The sequence below is a fragment of the Suncus etruscus genome, chromosome X (assembly GCF_024139225.1).
Source record: "Suncus etruscus isolate mSunEtr1 chromosome X, mSunEtr1.pri.cur, whole genome shotgun sequence".
In the NCBI taxonomy this organism is placed as follows: domain Eukaryota; kingdom Metazoa; phylum Chordata; class Mammalia; order Eulipotyphla; family Soricidae; genus Suncus; species Suncus etruscus.
The window spans coordinates 51174777-51198708 of record NC_064868.1 but is presented as its reverse complement, the minus strand read 5'-3'; the positions used below and the strand labels follow the sequence as shown (position 1 = coordinate 51198708).

Sequence of the window (23932 nt, the reverse complement as noted above, 5' to 3'; positions counted from 1 at the left end):
AAGAAACTGTGGTACATATACACAATAGAATATAATGTAGCCATCAGAAGAGATAAAGTCATGAAATTTTCCTATACGTGGATGTACATGGATTCTACTATGCTGAGTGAAATAAGTCAGAGGGAGAGAGATAGACGCAGACTTGTCTCACTCATCTATGGGTTTTAAGAAAAATTAAGGACATTATTGTAGAGATGAGGGCCAAAAAAAACGGCTCACAATATGACACTCACTATGAAGAGTGGTGAGTGCAATTAGGGAAATAACTACACTAACAACTATCATGACAATATTAATGAGTGAGAGAAGTATAATACCTATCTGGAATACAGGCTGAGGTTGGGAAGGAGAGAGGGGGCATTGGTGGCGGGAATGTTGCACTGGTGAAGGTGGGTGTTCTGTTTATGACTGAAACCCAACTACAATCACACTTGTAATCATGGTGCTTAAATAAAGTCTTTATAAATATATATAAATAAATAAAATGAATTTTACTGTTTGGGGTCTAATATCTAGGTCTTTAATTCAATTGGATTGAATTGTTAAATATAGTATAGATGTGGTTTCATCTTGTTTTCATAAGCATATATAGTTTTTCTGACATCATTAGCTAAGACTGTTCTTTCCCCACTGAATAGTCTTAGCACCCTTGTCAGAAATCATTCAATTAGATATACAAGTACTTATTTCTGGATTATATATCAGTACCTTTGCATATTTGTTCACCTGAAGTCCAGCACCCACACACAGAATGGCAGGTGAAAATGATAACTCTAGACCATTCCATTGTTTGAATCTTTCTTCATAGCAGTACTACAGTTAATTAAAAAAATTTAGGGTACTATGGTTTACAAAACTTTTAATAGTAGGGTTCTATGCATAAAACATGAAAGCACTGGGAGCCAGAGAGATAGCACAGCAGTAGAGCATTTGCCTTAGACGCAGAATGACGGTGGTTCAAACCCCAGCATCCCATATGGTCCCCCAAACCTGCCAGGAGTGATTTCTGAACGTAGAGCCAGGAGGAACCCCTGAGTGCTGCCAGCTGTGACCCAAAAACCAAAACCAAACAAACAAACAGAAAACCATGACAGCAACACACCTTCCACCAAAATATCTATTTCCTTCAATTACTGTCAAATACCACCTCAACCTCCCCTTTGGTAAACTTCCTATTGAAGGTCAGGTCATAATTTCTGCTGCTTTTGGACATTTGTTATTCCCCTACTATATTTCTTTATATCCCACATATGAGAGACAATTCTGTGTCTCTCTCACTCCTTGTGACTAATTTTACGCTGCAGATTTGGCAACAAATTGCAAGAGTACATCTTTTCTTAAAGTCAAGCAGTATTCCATTGTGTATCCGTACCATAGTTTATTTATCCAGTCATCTGTCCTCGGATATGTTGTGTCCAGATTTTAGCTACTATGAATAGTATTGCAATCAACAAAGAACTGCAAATAGAGGCCGGAGCGATAGCCCATGCATTTTCCATGAATGCAGCCGATCCAGGACAGACAGTGGTTAGAATCCCGGCTTTCCATATGTGACCCTGAGTGTCACAGGGTGTGGCCCAATAACAAAAACAAAACAAAAAGAATGGCAAACATCTTTCTAAAAACATGTGTCCATATTGTTTCCCAAAAAGACTGGACTTGCTGACCAGCAGTTAATAAGGGTTCTCCTTCCCTTCCTTTCCCCACATCCATCCTAACACTAAATTTTTTATTCTTTGTGATGTGTGCCAGTCACATAGACATTGAATTATATCTCACTGTTATTTTGATGTGCACTTTCCTGATGAAAAGTGAGGTAGAGGACTTTTTAATATATCTTTTGGGAGCTACCCCTTATGCCTTCTTTAAGGAAGCTTCTATTTATTGCTTGAACCCATGTTTTGATGTTGATTGCTTCGTTCCTTGTAAAGTTCTGCTAGTTCCTTACATAGTATATATTAACTTGCTATGAGTAGTGGTCAAATATTTTCCCCTAGTCCATGGTATGTATTTTTTTTTCTTTTTTGGTTTTTGGGCCACACCTGGCTGCACTCCTGGCTCTGTGCTCAGAAATCGCTTCTGGCAGGCTCGGGGGACCATATGCAATGCTGGGGATCGAACCCAGGTCTGTCCTGGGTCAGCTTCATGCAAGACAAACACCTTACTGTTGTGCTATCAGTCTGGCCCCTGTAGGATGTCTTTATATTCTGATCATTTCCATAGTTTCCTTTGCAATACAGAAACCCCTTAAATTGTTGTAGTGCATTGCTTGGCCAATGGCACTGATTCACCGAAAATAATTCTAGATTCCATGTTATGAAGTGCTCTACTTATGTGTTCTTCAATATAATCTATAAATTCGGTTTTGATATTGAGGCCTTTAATCCATTTTGACTTGTGTGCATGGTGTTAAAAAAGGATCCAAGTTCTTTTTGTGTGTATAAGACCAGCCAATTCTCATAATACCATTTATTAAAGAGGCATTTATTATTCTACCTCATGCTTTTTGCTTTTTTTATTGAAGATTACCTATTCATATGCCCAAAGATATCTCGACTTTAAATTCTATACCACTGGTCTAACTTTATTGCTGCATCACACTATTTTGAATACTACAAATTACAATTATAATTTGAAGTCAGGGAATGAAAAGCTTCACATATTTTTCTATGTTTTGGCTATTTGAGAGGGGTATTATTACTCCATATAAATCTCAAAAGTTGAATCTGTCTTTACAAATTTAATTAGTAATTTTAGAGAATGCATTGAATCTGTATAATGCTTTGGGCAAGTCTACATTTTTGACTATATTAATCCTTCCAATATATCAACAGAGGATGCGTTTCTATTTCCATATCTTCCTTCCTTCCTTCCTTCCTTCCTTCCTTCCTTCCTTCCTTCCTTCCTTCCTTCCTTCCTTCCTTCCTTCCTTCCTTCCTTCCTTCCTTCCTTCCTTTTCTCTCTTTTTTTTTGGTTTTTGAGACACATCTGGTGATGTTCAGAGGTCACTCCTGGATATGCACTCAGAAATCACTCCTGGCTCAGGGGATCATATGGCATGCCAGGGATCGAACCCAGGTATCAAATAAATGATGAAAAACCCTTGAACCTACATTACAAAAGTGAGAATGCCATGCAAGGTAGGGGGTGGTAGAAGGGGGAATAAGAGATGAGCACTCAATAACTTAAGAGCATTGGTCGTGAGCCTTAGACATTTTAGTGATACAAAGGTAAGCTAACTATGTACACTAAAACCATAGGAGTCAGCACAAATATTAGCATGTGACCCAAATTATAATAAGCAAATTAAATTTAAAAAATATTTTGCTAAGGATGCAAGTGAAGAGAGGAAGGGAACCTTGGGTAAACAATGGAGAGAACCTGACATTGGTGGTAGGTTTTAAGTTGGAAAACTGAATGTCAAAAACACTGTTATCAACAACACTAAATCACAATAAATAAGTAATAATTTTTTTCAAGAATTCTGGGAAGGTTGGTGGAGGGAGGTTGACACTGGTGGTGGGATTGATATTGAAATACTGTATATCTAAATTTTAACTATGAATAACTTTGTAAATCACAGTGCTTTTTTATTTTAGTTTTTGGGTCACACCCGGCAGAACTCAGGGGTTACTCCTGGCTCCATGCTCAGAAATCGCTCCTGGCAGGCTCCGGGGACCATATGAAATGCCGGGATTCGAACCAATGACCTTCTTCATGAAAGGCAAATGCCTTACCTCCATGCTATCACTCCAGCCCCAATCACAATGCTTTTAATTAAAAATATTTAGTTAACAAAGGAAGAGTTGGATAAAGTTAGAGGTAAATTATGATGGTTAGACAAGATTTGACAATAAATATAAAGATGTCAATTCTCATAGCTGGAGAGATAGCTCAAAGGGTTGAGTATATATTCTAAAGGTAGGAGGCCTTGGTTTTGTCCCTAGAAGTACAAGTTTCCTTGAGCAATGCTGGCAAGGAACCCCAAGTACAGAGCTGGGCATATTCCCTGAACAACATTAATTATGGCCCCAATACTCTCCAAATCAACCTATAAATTTATTTATGGACAAACAAAAGCCCAAGATTTTATGAAAATTGGGGCAATTCTAAATTACATATGGAAGAATAATATGTGTGTGTGCCTAATTTTGTTCCAACACTATAAATATATAAAATTATAATAATAAAATGTTCTTGAAATTTTTGACTGTCTGGAATATATAAACATATATGTACATATTATATGTATATGTGTGTATGTTTGGGCTCTAGCTTGTGGTGCTCATGAATGACTCCTGGTGGTGCTTGGGGAACATATTGGGAATCCAAGTGGGGTTTCCATGTGGCATAGCCTTAACCCTTATACTACACTTCTGACTCCTAGAAAATCTATTTGCTACACACATATATGACAAGAAACCTCTATAACCAACAAGATAAAAGTTGAATAACATAAAACAAAAACTGAAAGATAAATACATACTTCCTTCAGAGAATGAAATATAAATGACAATATAAAATAGATCAGCTTCATTTGTAGTTGAGGAAATAGAAATTGAAATAAAAAGATACTACTTGAAATCTCTTGAACTAGCAAAAATTAAGAAACTACATAATACCTAAAATAAAAATTATGACTATGATAGTACTGATTTAATCTAAATATTTTGTAAAAAATACCTATAAGATTATTAGTAGGGTCTAGGAATTCTATTTCTGAGTATATATTTCAGATAAACTGATACAGAAACACACAAATATATATGAAAATGTTCCCTGTAGTCGTATTTTTTTAAAGCCAGTCAAATTGAGAAGTGGGGGGACCTGTAGTCATATTTGTAATATCTAAGAACTAGAAACAGTATTTATGATTTAATAAATAAAATACTGTGGGATTAGGATTTGATACACTGTAATTCAACAATAAAAATATGAACTCTATATAAATATTGATATATTTGAAAAAAAGAGTGAAGAAGAAATAAAAATAAGCTACAAAGGAACATTACAGATTCATATGTATAAATAAATAAATAAATATGTGGAAGGTGTCTTGATACATATCAAATGCTAAGAACAGATAACCACAGGTAGAAAAGAAGAGAGAACTGGATCAAAAATAAAGGTTGAAGAGAGGGAACTGGAATGATAGTATGGTATGTAGAGCTTTTGCCTTGTGTAGCCAGCTAAGATTCAGTCCCTGGTATCTCATAGGCTCTACAAGTATCACGAAGTATAATTTCTGAATGCAGATCCAGGAGTAATTCCCACGCATTGCTGTGTGTGACCCCAAAACGAATAATTAAATAATATTGTGGAGGACAAAAACATAAAACCAAATATAGGGTCAGAGAGTAGTGTGTAGGGAGCTTGTCTTGCACAGAGACACCCCAGTTTTAATCCCTGGCATCCCATATAATCTCCCAAGCACCAAGTGGAGTAATTTCTGAGTGAAGAGCCAGGAATTCCTGTGTATCACTGGTAGAACCCCAAAACAAAATCAAACAAATATAAACAGGGACCATGCATGAACTCATGACAGAGAATCATAAATTAAGGCTATTAACAGTTTCAGTTTCTGAAATATAAATATCAAACAAAAATTCACTCTTCCTAAAATCTATAAAAAATACTTGACTTAAAGAAAATGCCAAACAAGTAAGAAATATAATAATCACTTCCCTACATGGCTTACCGGAGTACACAGCACATCAGCAGCAAATGGGTGGGGACATTAGCTGGATTGAGCATACTGGGAGTGTCTGACTTCATACAGGCCAGAAAGGCTCGCATTCTTCTGTTCTTGTCTTCAACTGCTTTGCCTAGCCAGAGCTTCTTGAGGTTTGGGCAAGTCCATTCCCGAAAAGTCAGAGCAGACACTAGCTCAGGAGTTTGAGGCGACTTCCCTTTATAGGCAGACCATTCTTTGAGGATCACTGATGGAACTAGAAAACACAAGTTGAGGAAAAAACAGGCTTTAAAGAATCTCTGAGAAATTCTATAGTTGACCATAATGGACATTTTATTACAACAGACTATTTACTGTTGCTATAATTTTTAGTATTAGCAGACATAATGAGAGTAGAATTAAAAGCTTAGTATATATTAAATACTTTACATGTAATGTAAAGCTCATTTATTTCTTGTAACAGCACTGAGAGAAGTATTTTGATCACAGATTCACAAAAACAGTACTCATGAGAGAGCTCAGTGGGCTGAGTCGGATCCCTGGTATTGCATGGTCCCCTGATCACTGAGCTAGGAGCACCCTTCAAGCATTACCACATGGACTCCAAAACAACCATAAAAGAAATAAAGGCTCAGTGTTACAGTTCTTTTTTTAAATAAAATATTTAAGCACTATGATTACAAGCATGATTGTAGTTGAGTTTCAGTCATAAACAGAGCCCCCTTTTCACCAGTGCAACATTCCCACCACCAATGACCCCCCTCTTCTCTCATCCTTGCCTGTATTTGAGACAGTCATTCTAGTTCTCTCACTCATTAACACTGTCATGATAGTTGTTAGTATAGTTACAGTTCTTAGTTACTAGGAAATTAATTATTTTTGGTTGTTGGGCCGCACCCGACGGTGCTCAGGGGTTACTCCTGGCTGTCTGCTCAGAAACAGCTCCTGGCAGGCACGGGGGACCATATGGGACACCAGGATTCAAACCAACCACCTTAGGTCCTGGATCGGCTGCTTGCAAGGAACTGGGGATCATGGTTGTTGTGCAGGTCGTAATTCAAACCCTAGACTAGGGCTTTTTTATTGGTCCCAAGATATATACAGTCCAGTCATGGTCTAGTAGCCAGTCATCTGTAAATCGCGATCTTGGCTTTTGGACCGACCAAAGGGTGACAAGTCTTCTGATTTTGTCTTATCGTTAGCTGGTGAGGTAGAATAACCTGCTCTTAGATCAAGTTGTTCCCAGTTTCCTCATTGTCAGTTGTGAGGTGGAATGGAGAATAATGTAGAGGATTAACATAAGAACAATGGAGGAGAGTTTTAGACTTTGGTGTAGTAACTGTACTCCAAAACTGCACAGATCAGTGTTACAGTGTTATCTCATAAAGAAAGTATGACATGCTTGGACTGATATTTTTTCTCTGTATCAAGCTGTAACAAAGCTACATTTACCTTCTACAGGCAGCCTCCTCCGCACAGCAAGGCGTTCCATTTTTCTCTGTGTTTCTGCGAGACTGAAAAGGACCCCGTATACATATTGACGAGCTGGCACTTGTTGGTGGCTCAGCAGTATTAAGGATGTCCCGGATGGGATTTGTTTCCCATAGCTGTTGTGAAGAACTTTGCTGTTTCTATGTCTGGGATCCAGGGTTCAAGGCTGGACGGATGGTGTCTAATCACCTGGGGTCTAAGTTGGGTCTGCATGACATATGGATTGCCAAGTACTAAATACAGGCAAGCCATGTGCCATTTGTACTATCTTTATGACCCTTAAATTGTGTAATTTAGTAGGAGCTTTCTGATACTAGTCTGGTGTGTGAGGGGAGAATTTGAATAATTATTCAACCTACAATGGGAATAGAGGACCTCATTCTCAACTAAGCTTTGTCTGACACTATTCAACCTAAAGTATATATATAGGACAAACTGTTACAATTTAGAAAGAGTAGATGTCTAGATTAGTATTCATTTAACTTTTGCTGGTAGATAGAAGCTGTAGTCTTCCTATTTTGTTTGGCTGGTGCAGAGTGGTTATCATCAAAATATTTTGTGTTGTTAGTTGTTCCTTTTGGGTTCTTTATCCAGAGACAGAGCAGTTTTTCACTAAGGCTTTTCTGAATCTGTGCCTGTTGGTATTTCTGGGCTACCAGCTTCTCCCATATCAACTCTGGGATAAATGAGGTAAAAAGAAAACCACCAATGTATCATTCCTGGGATACTGAACATCTTAGCCAATCTGCCTTCTCTTCATTTTCTAGAGTTCGTACACACACACACACACACACACACACACACACACACACACACACACACACACATACACGATTGTATGCACCCTGGGATTTTAGTTGTATTTACTAGGAGAAATAGGGTATAGTATATCTACTCTGTGTCACAAAAGAAAAAAATCCATAGGGTTCCTTTGAATACAATAATTTAATCAAGTCATTCTGGATCTTAAAATGCCTCAATCAGGGTCAAGAAAATAGCTCAAAGTACTAGAGAGCAAACTTTGCATGAAGGAGATTGTGGGAGGAAGGTACAATCTCTAGCACTAAATGATCTCCCACAACAGTCATGAGGAATGCGTTTGGAGTAGCCCCCGGATACTGGTCTCTGAACACCCCCAAACAAACAAAAATATCAACTACAATGACTTCAACTGCCTACAGGATCAAATTCCACCCCCTCAAAAATCCCAGGAATGGGTCTACAGAGATAGTACAAGGGTTCAGGTGCTTGTGTTTCTTGTGACCAATGCCATTTCAAATCCCGGGTACCAAACATAGATGCCTGAGTGACAAAGTAATGAAGGGTTACTCCTGAACTCAGAGCCAAGAATAGCCATTGAATGCAGCAGCTATGGCACAAAAACAAACAAAAAAGAACTATTATTAAGGAGGAGACACAAAAATCATATATAAATGTGGATATATCCAAGTCCAGTCTATTTTACTTAGGCGCAGTAGTCACTAAAAACAGGGCTTAAGCAGTTGCATTTCCCATATCTATATTACTCTTGTAAGTTATAAAGTTTCTCAGACTACTCCATAGTTAAAATATGTCCTAAAATGGGATAAGAAACAGAATAAACATTTACTCAAAGATACAAAGATAGCCAAGAGGCATATAAAAAGTGCTCATTATAATTATTGGGGAAAATGCCGTAAATAATTTTTAAATAATAATTAAAAGTCTGGAGAGATAGTAAAGCACAAGCCCTGCATGCTACATTTGCAGATTCAATATTTGGCACCACCTAGACTACTGTCAGGGTGATCCCTGAGCACAGAACCTGAGTAAGCACTGAACAACACCAAATGTGGCCCAAGGACCAAAAGAAAAATGAGGTTATCACCTCATATAGTGAGATTGACCACTATAAAAACATGCAGAAAGAACCAGTACTAGTGAGTATGTAATTAAAAAAGGAACCTACTGGAGCTGGAGAGAAAGTACAGCAGGTAGGGCATCTGCCTTTCAGGAAGCTTACTCAGGTTTAATCAATGGCATCCAATGTGGTCCTTTGATCACCATCAGGATTAGTTTCTGAGTTAATTTAGGAGTAACATCTGAGCCCTGCTTGGTATAGCCCAAAAACAAAAGCCCCTCCAAAAAGATAAAACCCAAAATCCTCAACCACTGTGGTGTTATTAGCCTCTACAGCTGTTTCTCAAAAAAGTTAAAATAGGACTTCCACATCATCAAGTGGATCCACTTCTTGGCATCTATAAAAAATTTAATTAAAAAGATGTGCATACCTATGTTCTTTGTAGCACTATTTGCAATAGCCAAATGCCCAATAATAGACGAGTGGATAAGGAAATATCTATATACAAAAAAACTATTATAAAATATATGAAACAGGGCCAGAACAATAGTGCAGTTGGTAGGGAACCTGCCTTGCATATGGCCAACCCGAGTTTAATCCCTGTCATCCCATATGGTCTACTGAGTATTGCCAAGAGTAATTCCTGAATGCGAAGTGAGGAGTAATCCTTGAGCAGGCTGATGTGAAGCCCCCAATACCAACAAAAAAGAAATCATGAATACTTGACTTTTACCGCAATTAAGGTGTAATTAAGATATGTTAAGAAAAATAAGTTGGGGCCGGTGAGGTGGCACTAGAGGTAAGGTGTCTGCCTTGCAAGCGCCAGCCAAGGAAGGACCACGGTTCGATCCCTCGGCGTCTCATATGGTCCCCCCAAGCCAGGGGCAATTTCTGCGCGCTTAGCCAGGGGTAACCCTTGAGCATCAAACGGGTGTGCCCCCCCCAAAAGAAAACAAATAAAAGAAAAAGAAAAAGAAGTCAGAGAGAGAAGGATGAAGAATGGATGATCTCGCTTTTATGTGAAATATAAGGAAACAAAGCAAGGGAAAAATAGTATACAGTGAAAACAAGCCCTAAGATTCTGGGTAACAGAACTGAATTTGTCAGTTGTGAGGTGGAATGGAGAATAATGTAGAGGATTAACATAAGAACAATGGAGGAGAGTTTTAGACTTTGGTGTAGTAACTGTACTCCAAAACTGCACAGCTCAGTGTTACAGTGTTATCTCATAAAGAAAGTATGTCATGCTTGGACTGATATTTTTTCTCTGTATCAAGCTGTAACAAAGCTACATTTACCTTCTACAGGCAGCCTCCTCCGCACAGCAAGGCGTTCCATTTTTCTCTGTGTTTCTGCGAGACTGAAAAGGACCCCGTATACATATTGACGAGCTGATCGGAACAGGAGAGTGGCTGGAGGCAGCTCCATGTTACATTCATCTTCAATACATACAGGGATTTTAATCTCACCCTAACAAAATGGTCCAGAATCAGGAAAAAATAAATAAACTCAAAGTTCAAAAATGAACCAAAAAGAATCAATGAAGTATATATAGACTCTGAGCCTGAACCACATTTTCTAATTACATTTAGACAAAATTTCAGACTTACATAAAAATGTTAGTTTTTTAAAATGCAACACAAAGATGTTTCTGAACCATATCTGATGGTGGCAGGGGTCCTCAAACTTTTTAAATAGGGGGCCAGTTCACTGTCCCTCAGACCATTGGAGGGTCTGACTATAGTAAAAACAAAACTTATGAACGAATTCTTATGCACACTGCATATATCTTATTTTGCAATGAAGAAACAAAACAGATACAAATACAATATGTGGCCCACGGGCCATAGTTTGAGGACCACTGGTAGAGGTTAAACCAACTCTGTACCTAGGCTCTCATTCAGTGGTGTCCAGGGGACCATGTACTATTAGGGATCAAACCTGAGCCACTGTATGCAAAGCATACACTTTAGCCCATTTAGATATCTCCTTGGCCCCAACTATAGCCAGTTTTAGAGTTATAATTTATTTTAAGAGTCTCTGCTGTGATGTGTGAGACCTGAGTTCAACCTCCAGTCGCATGGTCCCCTGAGAACTGCTAGAACCAACCTCAGAGAACAGAGCTGGGAGTAGCCCCAAAATTATAATAATAATTATAAAATAAGGTCTCTACTGTGACAGGAAAATCCACTTGAGACATTTTGTGGATAGATTTTTTTTATGGTAAGACTGAAGGAGAGAAGCAGTTTTGAAGAGGTAAAAGAATGAAAGTTTAATAAGAGCAAAGAGTTTCTATCTTGTGTCTATCCTCTAACTTGTGTCTACTTGAGATCAAAATCCAACCATTTGTGTTTTATCTTCTTCCAAATTTCATAATTATCTTGTTCTCCAGGGGGTCACATTTACTAAACAGTTCCATAGCTAGTTGATCATGCCTCACCTGAGGCCTTCAATACAATATGGAGACCCAAAATATTTGAACTTTTTGTTTTGTTTTGCTTGTTTTGGGACCATACCCAGCAATGATCAGGGTTGGTTTTAGCAATATTCAGGGGACCCTGTGGTACTGCATTTCAGGATCAATCCTGGCAGTACTTGGGGATCATATGAGATGCCAGGTCACTGGTCGAATGAAAGCCAAGTTTCCTACTTGCTATATTATCACTCTGGCTTATGATCTTTTTATTTTCTCTAAGATACAGACAATTTTTCTTTGGTAACTTACAGTTCTAGGATGTATGGCATATAATTTTAACAGCAGGGAGGCAGATACCGTATACTCTCTCACCTTAGTAAGGATATGGTAGATATAAGGATACATAAGACCCCTTCGGTGTCTGTGTTCAGCAACTCGCAAAACTTCTGGAGCTACTGGAGGTAAAGGTGGAATGGTGATATCCAAGTGGTTCCTCGTGGACATAGACAGAAGAGATGGGATGTGGGGCTCACCACTACCCAGGCTGGTATCTGAAACTCCAGCATTGATGGGTTGTACCCAAGATCCTCTGTCACCATTTGAGTCCTCCCATCCAGGCTGCTGCTGAAGTGTTTCTGTGATGTGACTAAAAGTTTTAGAAATACAGTATAGAAGAAAGAAAGGAGGTTGATAAAGATATCCCAAGTGGTCTGCTATTGGTATATATATGTTAATCTCTTGTAAGAGTAATTGGACCTGGACATGCCTCAGATATGTCCTGGGAATTGGACCTGGGCATACCTCGGACATGCTCCCCAGAACAGACAATGGTCTCGTGGGTATTTAATGAATAAGTTTGACAGTTTACGGGGGGTGGTGGCACAGAGTAGAGTCTGGAGCTCAGCTCTATTCTCTCTTTTAAAGTCTGAACCAACAGGTCTCCCCTGGGTCCTCTCTGGCTGGTAAATTTCCTATCTCTTTCAGAACCCCTCCTGCAGCGGCAGATATCAGACTGGAAATAAAATGATGCATTGTTTCTACCCCCTCTCAATCCCCTCTCCCAGGCCACTCCGGTGGCAGTCCCAGGTCATTACTTTTTGGCGTCCCTGGGTGAGCACCTCATCCAAGCAGTTGGGTCCCCTGGCCCTTGCAGCCTTGCAGCTTTGGGGCCTTTGCAGCTAGTACCCTGAACAGTTGAATACTATTTAACCCTGGATTCTACAAGGACTTTAGAAGAAAAATGTGTAAGTAAAAAGGTCAGAACGCTGAAAAGAGAAAAATGAATGAAAGAGAAATAAAGAAATAAATGAGATAGAGAAATAAAAGAGAAATAAGAGACATGAATAAGAGACAGAAATTGAGTAAAAGAGAAAAAAGAAAATAGCAAAAAATAGAGAGAAAATAAAAAATTATTTTTAAGAAAAGAGACTCAAAATAAATGAGCAAAAAAGAAAAATGTCAGAGAAAATGAACGAAAGATTTTTTTTGTATAAAGAAAAATGAAAAAGACATACAGAAAATGGGGAAGAGAGAAAATGAGCAAAATAAAAATTTAAATTGATAATATCTGCCTCTTGAGTAGATAGAAAGAAATAGAAAGTGAAAAAACTCTAATGACCCCACAAAGTCCATTATCAGCATGAAGCAGCTAGAAAGAATTTGTTGCCTCATTACCCAATAGGATTGGAGTTTTTCACTTTCTTAAGCAAGGCATAGGTTTCATAGAAAGTTACTGTTTATGTTTCCTAAAATATTGTTTCCTTTCTCCCTTACAAGTTGTCTCTAGGCTTTGGAGCTTTTAAATTAACTCTCAAGAAAAGATGAATGCAGCTGACAACCACAATGACTAGAAGTGCTACAAAAGACAGTTGCTTGAATAAGCTCCACTGACCGCTGGTTAAGGATAACTCTCCATATAATTTTATAAAAAAAGAGGGAATTGTTCATATATATACATATATATGTATAATATTAATCTCTTGTAATGGTAATTGAACGTGGACACAAACACTGGGACCACCCTTGAAATGAACCTGGACACGCTCTCAGACACAGCCCCTATAACAAACAATGGTTCCACAGATAGTTAAGGAAAATGTTTAACAGGGGTCCCAGGGCAGAATCTGGAGCATAACCCTGCCATTGGTGAGATACTGCCTATTCTGCCTCTACCTTTCTGTATTCTCTCTCTCTCAAAGTCTGGAGCTACAGGCCTCCCCACCTTCTCTGCTGTGGCAGACTTCAGATAGGGAATAAAACAATACATGATTTTTACCTTTCTCTCTCTCCCAGGCTGATGGCTGTCCTGGGTCACTGAATTTTGGCATCCCTGGGGGGACACTTCACCACACCCAGCAGCCAGGTCCTCCAGTCCTTGTAACCTTGCAGCTATGCAGCCCTTGCAGTCTGTACTTTACTCAAGGAATCTTATGAACCCTCTGAACCCTATACTTTTCTTCTCACAGTCCATCACTACCTTCTGGTTTCCTTCATCTTACACAAACCCAAAGGGTCAAAAGTCACAGTAATCATCCTTACTCCTTTCCATCTTAAAATTGGACATGTTTAAAAGGGTTGATATAAATCATTATAGAGCACGTATCTTAAATGTGTATTGAACTTTCATGCAAACACAGAAGAGAATACAAGCTGTTACATATGGACAAATGAGTACATTTAGAGTGTGCTTATATTCTAAGAAAATAATTTTAATTGATGTGCAAGCAGATAGCTAATGGGATGGAATACATGCATGGTATGCAAGGAGCCTGGGTTTGTTTCCCAGCACCAGATGGTCCTCCAAACAATGCCACCAGGAGCAACCATTGAATACTGAGGTAGGATAAGATGTAAGCACCCTGAATAAAGCCCCCAAACAAAAAAAGTACAACTTAAACTTCAAACCCCATTTCTAAGGAATAATCTATAATATGTTTGCAAGAATACGCTAAGGATGAAGCTAATATAAAATAATATTCTGTGCACATGTGTTGACTGAATGCATGGTACATGAGCACACGTTGCCTGCATTTCCCCTCCTGAGATGTATATTTTCATACTATAACTCTGAGACATGTACTAAGGGCTCTCCATCTTTAAACAAGTCTGCAGATTTGGGAGACATACTAAACAACCATTGCTCAGCTCCTGCCCTGCTCAGTTCCATTTGAAGGCTGAGAATCATGGCAGCCATTACAGCTCAAGCACCTAAGCAGAGTTAAGCTGGTTTCGCCCACAAAGGGTAGAGACAGGGGAGTGTGGCCACTCCACTTCACAGCCATGCACATCTGCTAGCGGATGAACCCCAGCAAAACATGAAGAAAACATCACAATAAGAGCATGAATGGGGAAATAATGCAGATCAACACCATGCATAGAAATGAAGATGGCAGCTCAGGTGACCTGAAAAGTGCCAACCACCTATTTAGCCTCTCAGATAAGGAATTCAGAGAAGAAATATAGAGGATGTTAATAGAAATCAAAGAAAGCATGGATCGAGCTGAGTGAGCCACAAATAAGAATCAAGAGGATATGAATATAGAAATAAGAAAAATTCAAATTGATATAACATATCTAAAAAACTCAGTAGAGGAAATAAAAACCTCAGTGAAAAGCTTCACCAATAGAGTAACAGCTGCGGAGGGCAGAATCAGTGAGCTGGAAGATGAGATGCATAACAACTGAATACAACAGAAGAGATTGGAAAAAGCCTTAAAGCAAAAATGATCAATGAAAAATCCTCAAATAATGTGAACAGACAAAATAAAAATATTTGATAAACTCAACAGAAACAACATAAAAATCATTGGAGTCCCAAAGACCCAGGAAGAAAATCCTCAGAAAGAATAAACAGTTAAGGATATCATTGGAGAGAAACTCCCAGAACTAAAGGTTGCATGCAACCAAATTCTGGATGCCTGTAGACTACCAGCTAAAAGAGATCTGAAGAAAAGCACCCCAAAGCACATCTTAGTCACAAGGACAAATTCCACAGATAAAAATAGAATACTGAAGGCAGCAAGATAAAAAAGGTAACTTGTATTCAAGAGATCATACTTAATTTTTACAGCAAATCTATCACAAGAAACCTTCAAATCCAAAGACAGTGGTGGGATTTAGTGACAAAACTCAATTAAATAAATGCTTCGCCAAGAATACTGCACCCAGCCAGACTCACTTTCAGGTTTGAAGGAAGCACACACAGCATCAGAAATAAACGACAACCACTTCCAGTGGTGCGGGTATCCTGAGTGGCGTATGGTCTAAGTCAGTGAGATCTTTTTTTTTTTTTTTGGTAAAAGATGGCTAAGAGGCTTGCGAAGTAAGTGGAAAAGGAAAATGCGGGCTGAAAAAAGAAAAAAGAATGCCCCTAAAGAGCTCAGCAGACTTAAAAGTAATCTTAAAGTAGATACTGATGTTTTAATGAAAGATGTTCAAGAGATAGTAACTGTAGTGGTACCTCAAAGTTGCCAGATGACTGAAGGTGCAGTATAAGATGAAATAAAAGATGATATGAAAATGGAGACTGAAATTAAGAGAAACAAAAAGACTCTTCTAGACCAGCATGGACAATATCCCATATGAATGAACCAGAGGCAGAGGAAAAAACTGAAGGCAAAGCGAGAGAAAAAGAAAGGCAGAAGCAAAGCAAAAGCAGCTAAGGGTTTGGCCTGGTAGCCCTTTGAAAAGTTGAAGAACACAATATGGACAGTTTTTCAATAAATGTGTAGTACATTGATTTCAGTTTCTACCAAATGAACAGTCTTTCATTTTAACTTGATCTTTTTCTTCAATTCATAATTTCCCACATTTATTTTTGATGCTTCAATAAAAACTTTTCTTTGCTGAATAAAAGCTATTTGATATTGTAATTGGATACTATCCAATGTACAAGGATTGTCAGATATTGAAATTTTATCAAGTATTAGCATGTAATTTTTTTGTTCTTAGTACAGATAAAACATGTTATGCTGACAGATTGAGCTAATTCAGATTTTAAAACTTAGATAATTTTAAAATAAAAAGAAATCTTGTTTCAGGTTTGAAGACATAGTATAGCAGGTAGGGCATTTGGCTGGCATGTGGCTGATGTGGATTCAATCCCTGGCAAACCATATGGTCCCCTGATCCTGCCAGGAAAGATCTTGGCTCTTGGACATGGAAGAGTATGAATTTTAAGGCACATGTCTAGTGTGTGGCTGTAGCCATGACATTGGTTTGAATTCTGGCACCACATTTGCTGCTCCCCCTATTCCCCAGCACCTCCAGGCATGATCCCTAAGTGCAAGTAGGGTATCTTCCTCTAACCCCCATTGTGGATCCCATATATTTTCTAGAAATTTATCTTATTTATATCCCCAAATAGCTGTTACAATATATGTTCCTTAGACAAGTTTTCTAAGTGCCTCACAGGAAAATAATTTTTGGACATGTAATTTTGAGAAATACTAGTCACTTAAAGTTCACAAAAAGTATTAATTAGTTCAGTATATTCTTTTGGGATGGGGAGACTACACCCAGCTGTACTCAGGGTTAATTCTTTCCTGGATCTGAACACAGGAATAACTCCTGGTGGTGCACAAGAGACCAACTGCAATTCCAAGGATTAAACCTGAGCTGGCCGCATGCAAGGCAATGCCCTACTGCTGTAATATAACTCCAGCCCCTTAAGATATATTCTTTTAATGTTTTTGTTTTTTGTTTTTGAGCCATACCTGATGCTGCTCAATAGTTGATCCTGGCTCTGTGCTCAGAAATAGCTCCTGGCAACCCTGGTTGCCACATGCAAGGCACAATACCACTGTGCTATCACTGTGGCCCTTGAATTTCTCGTGCCTCCCTGTCAGGGAACCTTAGTATACCATACTTAAGGAGTTCTGAAGTAAAGAAACCTATTTAACTTTGACTCTTTGACATCAGTATTTTGAATAATAGAACACTAAAAATATCTGTTGAAAATCTTGTAATAATAAAATGATGATTTTTGTTAAAAAAAGAAATAAACAATAGCTCAGAAACTTTACAGACTCAAACCAGCCTTAAGAAAACCTGAAATGTCTAATTTAGGACAAGACAGACCAACAGACACAATAAAACTTCTACACAAAAGATGACACTAAATCCCATCACAATTATCTCTCTTTCTTTTTTTGGGGGGGGGGGTCGCACCCGGTGGTGCTCAGGGGTTACTCCTGGCTGTCTGCTCAGAAATGGCTCCTGGCAGGCACGGGGGACCATATGGGACACCGAGATTCGAACCAACCACCTTTGGTCCTGGATCGGCTGCTTGCAAGGCAAACGCCGCTGTGCTATCTCTCCGGGCCCAATTATCTCTCTTTCAAGAGAGTTAAGAGACAGTGAAGAGACACAGAGTAGCAAAATGGATCAAAAAGTGGAATCCGGGGCTGGAGAGATAGCATGGAGGTAAGGTGTTTGCCTTTCATGCAGGAGGTCATTGGTTTGAATCCCGGCGTCCCATATAGTCCCCCGTGCCTGCCAGGAGCAATTTCTGAGCCTGGAGCCAGGAATAACCCCTGAGCACTGCCGGGTGTGACCCAAAAACCAAAAAAAAAAGTGGAATCCAACATACTGCTGCTTTCAAGAAACACATCTGAATAGCCAGAACAAACATAAACTCAAAATCAAAGATTGAAGGAAAACCATCCAAGTCAAAGACTCCTTAATTAAACTACAGACCAATATCCTTGATGAATATAGATACAAAGATCCTCAACAAAATTCTGGCAAAAAGATCCAGTGCCTCATCAAGAAGGTCATACAACATAACCAATTAGGTTTCATTCCAGGAATGCAAGTATGGTTCAACATATGTAAACCAATCAACATAATATACCATATCAACAAAAAGAAAAAGAAAAACCATATGATTATATCAACAGATGCATAGAAAGCATTAAGTAAGGTCCAACACCCATTTGTGATAAAAAAAAAACTCTTAAGAAGATAGGAATGGAAGGAACTTTTAAGGCCATCTACCACAAGCCAATTGCAAATACTATTCTCATGGAGATAAACAAAAAGCCTTTCCTCTGAAATATGAGACAAGGTTGCCGTCTCTCACCACTCCTATTCAACATAGTGTTGGAATTTCTTGCAATAGCAATTAGGCAAGAAAAAGATAACAAGGGCATCCAGATAGGAAAGGAAGAAATCAAATTCTCACTGTTTGCAGATGACATGCCACTATAGAAAACCCGAAGGACTCTACCAAAAAGGACTCTACCAAAAAGCTCTGGAAGCGATAGATTCATGTAGCAAAGTGGAAGGCTACAAAATTAAAATGCAAAAATCAATGGCCTTCTTGTACACAAGTAATGATAGATAAGAAATGAATATTAAAAACAATCCCATTCACATTAGTGTCACAGAAACTCAAATATCTTGGAGTCTACTAAACTAAAGAGGTAAAGGATCTAAACAAAGAAAATTACAAAACCCTGCTTTAAGAAATAAAAGAGCACACAATGAAATGTAGACACATACACTGTTCATAGATTTGAAGAATTAACATCATTAAAATGGTAATACTCCTCAAAGCATTGTACATATTAAGGCAATTCCTCCAATGACACCCATGACATTCTTCAAAGAAGTGGATCAAACACTCCTGAACTTCAGTTGGAACAATAAACACCCACAAATAGCTAGAGCAATTCTTAGGAAAAATAATATGAGAGGAATCACTTTTCCCAACTTTAAATTGTTTTACAAAGCAATAGTCATTAAAACAGCATGGTGGGCCCAGAGAGATAGCACAGCGGTGCTTGCCTTGCAAGCAGCCGATCAAGGACCAAAGGTGGTTGGTTCGAATTCCGGTGTCCCATATGGTTCCCTGTGCCTGCCAGGAGCTATTTCTGAGCAGACAGCCAGGAGTAACCCTGAGCACTGCCGGGTGTGGCCCAAAAACCAAAAAGAAAAAAAAAAGAAAACAGCATGGTATTGGAATAAAGACAGAGCCTCAGTTCAATGGAATAGACTTGAGTATTCAGAGAATGTTCCACAGACATACAATCAATTAATTTTTGATAAAGTGGCAATAAATGCAAAATGGAGCAAGGAAAACCTCTTCAGCAAGTGGTGTTGGGACAACTGATCAGTCACATTCAAAACAGCAAATTCAGACCTCCATCTAACACCATGCACAAAGGTCAAATCAAAATGGATTAAAGACCTTGGTATCAGGCCTGAAACCATAAAGTATATAGAACAACATGCAGGTAAAACACCATGACATTGATATAAAGGCATCTTCAAGAAAACAGCATTGTCCAAACAACTGGAAGTGAAGATAAACCGATGGGGCTACATTAATCTGAGAAACTTCTGCATCTCAAAGAAAATAATGACTAAGATACAAAGGTCTCCCACAGAATGGAAGAAACCATTCACCCACTACCCATCAGATAAGGGGCTAATATCAAAGAAATACAAGATACTGAGAACTTAGCATGAGAAAAATATCTAACCCTATCAATAAATGGGGAGAAGAAATGAACAGACAATTCCTCAAAGAAGAAATACAAATGGCCAAAAGGCACATGGACAAACGTTCCACATCACTAATCATCAGGATGATAGAAATCAAAACAACAATGAAGTACCATCTCATGCCACAGAGACTGGCACATGTCACAAAATATAGAAACAATAAGTGCTGGCAGGTTTGTGAGTACAATGGAACTCTTATTCACTGTTGGTGGGAATACCATCTATTCCAGCCTTTATGGAAAAACAATTTGGAGATTCTCAAAAAACTGGAAATTGAGCTCCCATATGATCAATCTATACAACGTCTAGGGGCATATCCTAGGAACATGAAAATACAATACAAAAATGCCTTCCTCACACTACATTCTTTGCAGCACTATTTACAATATCCAGGCTCTGGAAACAACCATGATGCCCTTCAACAGATGAATGGCCAAATAAACTGTGATACATATACACAATAAAATACTATGTAGCCATCAGGAAAATGACATCATAACTTTTCCTATACATGGATGGGCATGTATATTATACACTGAGTGAAATATGTCAGATGGAGAGAGATAAACATAGAATAGTCCCACTCACTTATCAATTTAAAAAATAACAAAAGATATTATTGTAATAATACTCAGAGGCAATAGACATGAAGGCTGAAAGGACCAGCTCATGATATGAAGCTTGCTACAAAGGGTGGTCAGTGCAGTTAGAGAAATAACTACACTAAAAACTATTATGGCACTGGAAATGACAGAAGTAGAATGCTTATCTCGAATACAGGCAGCGGGTCGGGGATGAGAGAGATGGTGTGCATTGATGTTGGCAATGTTGCACTGGTGAAGAGGGCTCTTCTTTTTATGACCGAGGCCCAACTGTAAACATATTCGTAATATTGAAATTATTTTTAGTTTAAAAAGGAAGAAAAAAAGAAGTCTGCAGTGTCCTTTGAGGCCAGTACTCTCTCTTATCTTCTCCTGCTCCTTCCTCAGTACTTCTGAATAAACCGGTTTTTCCTTTAAAAATTAAATAAAACACTACTCTTTGAACCCTCAGATCATGCCTTAGTTATTAATATAATTGTCTGCTAAACTGTTTCAATATTTCAACTCTGTAAATTCTTATTGTTTTTATTTTTGCAGTCTTCCTAAAATGCATGATAAACTAAGAAATGATAGCCATTTTATACCTATATCAGTCTGGTACTCCCATACCAAGGCTTCTTTAACCAGATGCTAAGCTGTCCTTTGGTTGTCTGGGTAACTGTAAATTATCACCCATACAGGGTCAAAATGAATGTAAAGCGGTTCAGTATAGTTTTCTTACTTCTCTCAGGAGATGGGAAATGCAGAGAAAAGCCATGAACATACTGTTCCCCAATGCTCCTTCCCAGGTTGCCAGCAGAAAAATATAAATGCTTCTGAAGGTTGTTCCCTTGGGTGGTTATACAAATACTTACTCAGAACTGGTTCCATTTGGCTCATCACCATCAGAGGAAGAAGAGTGAGAAGAGTCTGGTCCCAAAGAAGGTGAGGCTTTGGAAGTTATATAACTGGGAAACTGAGATGCAGAGGAATCATAGGAAACAGCCCAATTTGCAAAGGGGCTGTCCTGTAGCACAGGATCCTCAGAAAAAGTCTGAGGTTCACCCAAAGCTTGGGGGGATAACAGTAGAGAGGAGCTGGGTCCCACTGGAAATGTTGGAGAGTATTTCATTTTCTGGGACATGTGGTGAGAGAACTAAAGGATAAAACAGAGAGAAAAGTTATTAAGCACTTTAACAGACACTAAATTAGTTCCCTCACAAGTTGTATTATTTTGAGAATAACAAAAATTCTAAAAGGGGCATAGACAGGATCTTCCAGAAGCAGGGACATGGACCTACTTTCTAATACCTAGCTAATATCTTTCCAATGCTCTAGCAGTTACAATTTGGATATTCTCTTTTAATAGTATATAAGTATTAGGTTGAGACCACGGCATAGGTATATACAGCACCGATATTCTGACAACACAGAATCATCTTAACCCTGATTCTAATAGTAACAAATAGTTTCAGGCCTCTCATAAGATACTCACTGCTGGCTTTTCAGCAGGGATAGTTCCCATTTGATTTTGTGGAATGGAAGGATTTCCAAGTCTATTATTCCGAAAACCTGAAGCCAAAATAAAGAATGATACTTTAGCTAATCTTAGTAATTTTACCATGTTACCCATGTTATATTCTTTTAAGTACATGTCAAATTAATTATTATTATTAAAATAAGTTATAATTTATGAAATAGATATAATGTGCCATGCCAGGAATCCAACATAAATTTTACCTATAATAACAATCTCATAAAGTAGGTATTATGAACAACATTTCACAAAATGTAACTTGCCAAGATTACACATCTAGTAAGCAACAGAAGATGGAATTAAAACTTACTCATGACTCTAGAGAGCAATTTTACATATATCAGACCACAAAAGGAAATAGCATTGGATTCCATCTATAAATTCATTAAATTAGGGCTCTATCTCATGCCATATCTTTTACTATATGAGCTTTAAAAGGAGAATGTCTATTGAATAAGAATGACCGAAGGAGCTTGTGATAATCATTTCATAAGTACATTTCAGCCTAGGATTTCCTGGGGGGCTAATTTAGTCCTTACCGAGAAAAGAGGTGGGACCCACTGGCAGTGAAGATAGTTTGGTTGTGATTGAATAGTACTCAACTGCTTTCTTGAAGCGTTCTATTTTATCTTCTGTCCTGGACTGGATGTCAGAACATCAAATGTTCAGAAGAAGAAACAGTAGTAGATTTTTCATGCAATTTATAATTTGAAAGTCAAAATAATAGCAGAAATCAAATATTTAAAGAAACCCAAGAGAGCAATATTTTTATGTTGTAGAAAAAGAATAAGTAAGTTTAACATAAACTCTGTAACTTTTTAAAATATTAACGTTAGGGGCCGGAGAGAAAGCATGGAAGTAAGGCATTTGCCTTGCATGCAGAGGGACGGTGGTTCGAATCCCGGCATCCCATATGGTCCCCTGAGCCTGCCAGGAGCTATTTCTGAGCATAGAGCCAGGAGTAACCCCTGAGTGCTGCAGGGTGTGACCCATAACACAAACAAACAAACAAAAATATTAACTTTAAAAATAAGATAGTTATGTGTCCAGATAAAATCCACTAAATGATCACACAGATCAAATTTTACCTAATTTACATACCTACATAAAATGCATTAAATGATCACACAGATCTACAGAACTACAGTGGTGTTTCAGCCACTTTTGGTAGCTTCTTAACCATTTGATCTACTGCTTTATTTGGGTGTACTTAAAAAATTAAAAATCTGGGGCCGGAGAGATAGCATGGAGGTAAGGCATTTGCCTCTCATGCAGGAGGTCATCGGTTCGAATCCCGGCGTCCCATATATGGTCCTCCCGTGCCTGCCAGGAGCAATTTCTGAGCCTGGAGCCAGGAATAACCCCTGAGCACTGCCGGGTGTGACCCAAAAACCACAAAAAAAAAAAAAAAAAAAAAAAAAAAAAAAAAAAAAAATTAAAAATCTGAAAACAATGCATTATTACTTCTTAGAAGTTCATTTATTTACCACTATAATCTGTAAGTAGTATAATGGTCTACAAAATTATTGATAATGACTCATGATTAATTAAGTGTAATGTATTTGTAACTTCAGATGTGTTGTCCTGAAAACAACTCAGTCAGAAATACTACATTTTACTTCATTGGTCCTTTCTTTTTTGGCTGGTGAGCAGGCCACAAATGGCAGTGTTCTGGGGTGATACAGGCTTTATACTTGAGGTAAATAAGGTGTCAAGAATGGAATCGGGGTTGATTGAATGTAAGGCACATACTTTTTTTTTTTTTTTTTTTGGTTTTAGGGCCACACCCGGTGACACTCAGGGGTTACTCCTGGCTATGCGCTCAGAAGTCGCTCCTGGCTTGGGGGACCATATGGGACACCGGGGG

The 23932-nt window shown here is 38.3% G+C and overlaps 1 protein-coding gene and 1 pseudogene across 1 annotated transcript in view; one reads left to right on the top strand and one right to left on the bottom strand.

Annotated features, from left to right (window-relative positions):
- The window catches only part of FAM120C (family with sequence similarity 120C), a 142920-nt gene that overhangs the window by 36028 nt on the left and 82960 nt on the right, over nucleotides 1-23932 (bottom strand). The window contains exons 5-10 of the mRNA XM_049767161.1: nucleotides 22605-22707; nucleotides 22024-22100; nucleotides 21404-21684; nucleotides 11812-12085; nucleotides 10322-10493; nucleotides 5699-5948 (exon numbers count right to left, since the gene is read on the bottom strand). Of these exons, the coding sequence (XP_049623118.1) occupies nucleotides 5699-5948; nucleotides 10322-10493; nucleotides 11812-12085; nucleotides 21404-21684; nucleotides 22024-22100; nucleotides 22605-22707 (1157 nt within the window). The remainder of the gene's footprint in view (nucleotides 1-5698; nucleotides 5949-10321; nucleotides 10494-11811; nucleotides 12086-21403; nucleotides 21685-22023; nucleotides 22101-22604; nucleotides 22708-23932) is intronic.
- LOC125999367 (uncharacterized protein C12orf31 homolog) lies at nucleotides 12213-16293 on the top strand (annotated as a pseudogene).